The 6,197-nt window shown below is 34.7% G+C and overlaps 1 protein-coding gene across 1 annotated transcript; it reads right to left on the bottom strand.

Annotated features, from left to right (window-relative positions):
• On the bottom strand, positions 1-1,056 carry LOC141910315 (uncharacterized). The gene has a single exon (XM_074801049.1). It carries the CDS (start codon positions 1,054-1,056, stop codon positions 1-3), a length of 1,056 nt encoding a protein of 351 aa, XP_074657150.1.
• Between the last annotated feature and the right edge of the window lie 5,141 nt (positions 1,057-6,197).

Genomic DNA, 6,197 nt, shown 5'->3' with positions numbered 1-6,197 from the left:
TTAAACACATTTGCAAATAAATTTTGGTTTTTTGAATATTTCTTTCGCTGTCGCGCGAAATTTCTTGTTCGTCGCACAGTAAATGGTGAAATTAACCACCGAATTCAACCACGAAGTCGCCATCGCTATTTTCTGGCCGAACTGTTTGAAACTCCAAATTTTCGCCAGCGGTCCGATCGAATTGGCGACCGTCGGGATTTCCAAAGCGATATAGGCGAATACGACCGCGACTACCATACGGAATAGAGCCATGTCACTAGTCGATTTACTCTGGGTTGCCGTTAATTTTGAGCGTTGGTACTTGCTTCTGAAATAGAATGCCAACAACACGAAATTGATTGAAATCAGAATCGAGATTGGTAAGACACCGTTGAATACAGCCCTGTGGTTGAATGGAAATTTGGGGATAAATTCGCCGCGTCTAAATTGGATGACTGGGGTTTTGATTACCCCAGGCGGGTTGTGTCTCCAGTAAACTGTATAGGCGAATTGTTTCGGCTTGAGACAAGGCCATTTCCACAAACCAGGCAATCGATTGGGCATCAAGTTGATGTAGATGATAAACCCAAACACCGCGATCATAGATACGATACAATCGATGACCCAACGCTTCCAGAATTTGTGATATTTCAGCGGAAACACAATCACCAAAACGCGTTCAACGCTGACGACGACCACGCAACCGTTTCGAAGAAGATGTAGCGGCCACAGCAACGGCCAGGTCCAGACGATGAACTCCCAACCAAAGCGCCAGTCGTCCCAACGGAACACCAGATCGCCGAGTATAGCGTACACATATATAGCTCTTACCGGGTACATGAAAAACGAATTCGTGCTGTAAATCATATCGACAATCGCTAGGATGTTTATCGAGTGGTAAGCCTTGTTGTTCAAGCGTGCGAATACAGCGATTGACAAGCTGTTGAGCACCAGTCCAGCCAAAGCGATCGGTCCACATATACCCGCATAGAATACTATATGGTAGAAGTATTTGGTGGTGATAGGTGGTTTGATAGTGCAGTTACTGACCCAATACCAAGATCTGTTGACAGCCATGGTGATCTGTTTCTGACTAGTGAACTAGTCTAGAGCGTTCACTCCTCGACAAATGTCTGGCTTCTATGCTGCATCATCCGCCAATCAGAATCCATTCAAAGGTATCAAAGGTTTCTACATATTTTCTACATCGTCAATTTTTCTTTGTTTTCATTGATTTTTTTGTGTATACATATGCGTACTTTGTTCATAATGAGCGAAATTTATTATGTAACGGTGAGTGCCGTCGAAGTATTACTATCACGCTTCAATTCCACAAGCAGATGGCCAGTCATGCACATCCTGAGTTTATCGTAGGTTCAAGTAGTAAATATTATAAGGATTTAACGCAATTATCAAAGTTTGGATTATCAAACTTCTCCTTGTTTCATCTAAATATAAGGAGTTTTAATAAGAATTTTGAGAATTTGCAATTATATATACACTCCCTCTGTTTCAATTTTGGGATCTTAGCTTTTACTGAAACGTGGACTAAACTTCAACATGACAACAAGTCAATGTATAATTTGCCTGATTATGAGTGATTTTCATAAGTAGACAGGATACACGTGGTGGTGGAATAGCGATGTTTGTCCCCAACACCATTAAATTTAGGATACTGGATGATTTTACGTGTGTAAATGACACATTCGAAAGTTTATTTATAGAAATCCAATTACCACGTAATATGTCAAAACATATTGTTGGCACTATCTATCGACCGTCTGATGCAAGTGTCAATAACTTTAATACTGATTTTCTACCACTCTTAGAAAACTTAACTAGAACAGGGCGTAAGTGCTTCATTTTGGGCGATTTCAATATAAATCTTTTCAACGCCGACTCTCATAAACCGACTGGAGATTTTATTTTTAATATGCTTTCAACTGGTTTTACGAATTTAATAGATAAGTCAACACGAGTAACCGACAGATCTTCTACTCTTATTGACAATATATATTCAAACTGTTATTCTAGTTTCGATGCAATTTCAGGGATTCTGATCTTAATATATCTGACCACTTTCCAATTTTTGCAATTATGCCGGAAATCAAAGTCAACCATACATCAACTAGGACAGTTAGTTATCGAAAAATGTCAGATCATGATATCGCTCGATTTAAACGAAAGCTAATTGCACATGATTGGACTCATGTGTTTAATATTCATGATGCTAATGTTGCCTATAACTCTTTTTATGATGTATTCTATAAATACTACACGGAATGTTTCCCTATAATCAATAGAAAGTTTTCGATATATAGGGACAAGAAACACGGATGGTTTTCTAACGGTTTATTGATTTCTTTGAAAAAGAAGGATTCTCTTTATAGAAGATACCTGTCTAGTAAACAACTTCAAACTGATAGAGATATCTACAATAGATATAGAAACGTTTTTAATACTTGTATCGAAAAGGCTAAAACGCTTCACTATAACTCTATGTTAAACAATGCGAGAGATCCCAAGGAAACCTGGAAAATAATTAATGACCTAATTAATAGAAAATCATCAAATTCTAAATATCCTGATGTTTTTGAACAGAATGGTGTTATGTACAAAAATAATGTTAGTATAGCCAATGAAATATATAAGTGTTTTGCACAAGCGGGTCCAAATCTAGCCAATGATATTTTACCTACTAACAAAACATTTTTCTCTTTTCTGGGTCCGCCACAACAAAATAATATCTTTTTCTCTCCCACAGATTCTTTGGAAATTGAAAATATTGTTTCAAAATTTAAAAATAGTAATAACACTGGTCATGATGGTATCAATCAAAAGATCCTTAAGAGAGTAATTGACGCTATATCTCGGCCGTTAGCTCATATTTTAAATCTAAGTTTGATTAATGGACAAGTACCTGAATCCTTCAAAATATCTAAGATATTACCTTTGTTCAAATCTGGAGATGTTTCACATTTTTCAAACTACAGACCAATATCAATACTCCCATGTATTTCCAAGATCTTAGAAAAAGTAGTTAACAAAAGAGTTATAAGTTTTTTGGACAAGTATAAAATACTATCTCCATGTCAATTTGGATTTAGAAAAGACCATTCCACCAACATGGCTATTACTGTTATCATAGATAAAATTATCAATAATTTAGACAATGGCAAATCAACTATAGGAATATTTTTAGACCTTTCGCGTGCATTTGATACAGTGAATCATGAAATTCTATTGTCTAAACTTTGCCATTATGGCATCAGAGGTACGCCATTACTCTGGTTTAGAAACTATCTTTCAAACCGTTTTCAGACTGTTCTTTTTAAAAAGACTACTAGCACTAGCTATCCTGTATTCTGTGGAGTGCCTCAAGGATCTATTTTGGGGCCGATCCTTTTCTTATTATATATAAATGACCTTGCAAACGCATCAAGCATTTTTAATCTTATCATGTTTGCTGATGATGCTAATGTATTCACTTCTCATATCAATATTAAAGAGTTAACTATAATAGTAAATACAGAACTACACAAACTGAATATCTGGTTTCGGGCAAACAGGCTTTCATTGAATTTGAAAAAGACTCATTTCATGTTTTTCAGTCGTGCTAAACATAAACACTCAATTTCTATCAAAATCAACAATATGTCTATATCACAAGTCTCGACAACAAAATTTCTAGGCGTTCAAGTTGACGACCAGCTTACTTGGAAGTCACACATTAATAGCATCTGTACTAAACTATCACGGTTCATTGGTATAATGGGTAGACTTTATGGAATTTTGTCAAAAACAACTTTACTGCAGTTGTATTATTCTTTCATTTATTGCCATCTCACCTATTGTAATATTGTATGGGGTAATACTTATCCTTCAAACTTAAGAAAGCTGGAACTTCTCCAGAAGAAAGCGGTCCGCATTATCTTTAAAACCGATTTTAGAGCCCATACCTCACCATTATTTAAGTCTGCAAAAATTCTTAAATTGGCAGATATAAACAATTTTCAAATTGGACAATTCATGTATCTATATGTCAATAACAAGTTACCTGAGATGTTCAATAATTTTTTTAAGACGAATGACGTTGGATACAACACTAGAAACAGCAACAACATCCGCCCTGACTCATTCAAATCAAATCTAAAAGGTTTTTCAATAAAAGTCAACGGTCCAAATATTTGGAATATTATGAATGATTCAATTAAAAACTCCCCTTCTATTGAAAGTTTCAAAAATCGAACAAAAAACCTTTTACTTTCTCATTATTAATCGTTACAGTTTATTCATGAAAATAATAATAATGATAATTATGTATAAGGTGCAATGACCTTCTCAAATGGTACTTAATTATGCTCATATGATGTATGTATAACTTTGGAATAAACCAAGGTATAACTTTATGTATTTATATGTATACATTTTTGTGTGTGTGTCTACTTGTAAATGTGTGTGAATATATGTGTGTGGTTTTCTTATATGTGGTGGGTGTTTTGGTGTGTGCGTGTGTGCTGCTTGCTTGCGAGTGTGTGTGCGTGTGTGTGTGTTTGTGTGTATCGTGCGTATTTCATCTCTATTTGTTCCTTTTGGGGTGCCTGATATTACAAGCTCTGCTTTCCTCTGGTTGCCCTGCTGTTATTTTACATCAGTTTATGTATTTTTGTATGAACCAAATTAATCATCTATTGTAATTTTGTCTGGTATTTATTTATTGATGTAAATTATTCAGGAAATAAATAAATAAATAAATCATTATTTTTCATAAGAAGAGGATCTCATCTATGGGGATTCACGAATTGATGGGAAAACAGTGTATTTTTCACGCTTAAATCTTCTACCAATAGGACTCGATTTTTGAATGGCGAAGAAGTTGTGTGACTGATCGGATCTGGGGGATATTTAAAGGGTCCATCAGTCGATCAGTTAATGAAAGTGTTCTAAAAAGATCGCCTGACATCTGGTGTTTGTAGTTCATTGTCAATTAAAAATGTATCCGCTGAACACATGTGATGTGTGGACAGTCGAGGGTTAAATTTAATTCATTTTCACTACCTTAGCCTTCCAGAGTCAGATAGATCTTTAACCAGGAACTTGTGGAACCGGATCCGGAGTAACATTATGGAATGATCTAGAGGGCACAATCTCAGTAGACAATGCTTATTTGATTTCAGTATTATTCTCTTGAACCTCTTCAAATAAGTCTTGCAGCCATGTGTTTTCTTGTATCATTGAAATGTCGCTTGTGTTATACACCAATATTCTTTGGATTCTCTACAAGTAATAGGGAATATGTTGTTTCAGATCAGAGGTCGTAAGGTCGTAAGGTCGGAAAATATATTAAAAGAAAACTATTAATTTCAAACCGAAATGTTTATATAATTGAATTAATTTATTGGTCGCTAAGCGGCCTGAAAATTAAATTTTTTTAAATGAAATGAAAATCAATAATATTTTCTAAATACTAATTTCAATATACTGGATGTGCTGCCGAATTTGGTATTAGATTTTCAAAAGTGATTCTACCAATAGAATAAAGATAAAGTTAGCTTATAATTATCATACATTTTTGGTAAAAAAACCTGCAGCAAAACTACTAGGAATTGCACCTAATATAAGATATACCGGCAGTAGTGTTGATTCTATGCCGAATTTAATGCCTTTTTCACATTTTTATGTTTATTGCAATTTAATAGAACCTACAAAAAACGAGGTCGAGGCTGATGAAAATACAACTTGTAATTCTAGTATACATTGTATTAGATATTTTACCATTAAACATGTTAAAGAATTTGGTATGCAACTTAACTATAATTTACCTGAATGTGATTATTTAGTTTAGAAATAAGAAATCATGGATATTTAATTGATTTAGATAATTTTCGTGTAATTTATGAATGGTAATAAGATGTAAAGAATAATTCTTAGCAGAATAAATATGAATACTGTAGTACCAAGTATATGCTTTGGATTCGATTTTAAACGTGAAAAAGAAATGAAAATTAAACTAAATGATGTGACAAAACTTAACCAATTTCCAAGCCTAATGTCTTTTCTTACAAGCGCTGTAATTGGTACGACTGCATTCTGGTCGGCTAGAACGACTCCAACGACTCCTCGTGAGTTCAAGGGTTCGGGGAACAGCTTTAGCGTAGTGGGTTCGAATCCCTTGACGGGTGAAGATGCTTCAACACTAAGATAACAGCAGTGATCAA

This window comes from Tubulanus polymorphus, chromosome 8, assembly GCF_964204645.1.
Source record: "Tubulanus polymorphus chromosome 8, tnTubPoly1.2, whole genome shotgun sequence".
Classification (NCBI taxonomy): domain Eukaryota; kingdom Metazoa; phylum Nemertea; class Palaeonemertea; order Tubulaniformes; family Tubulanidae; genus Tubulanus; species Tubulanus polymorphus.
This window is presented reverse-complemented; position numbering and strand designations above follow the sequence as displayed.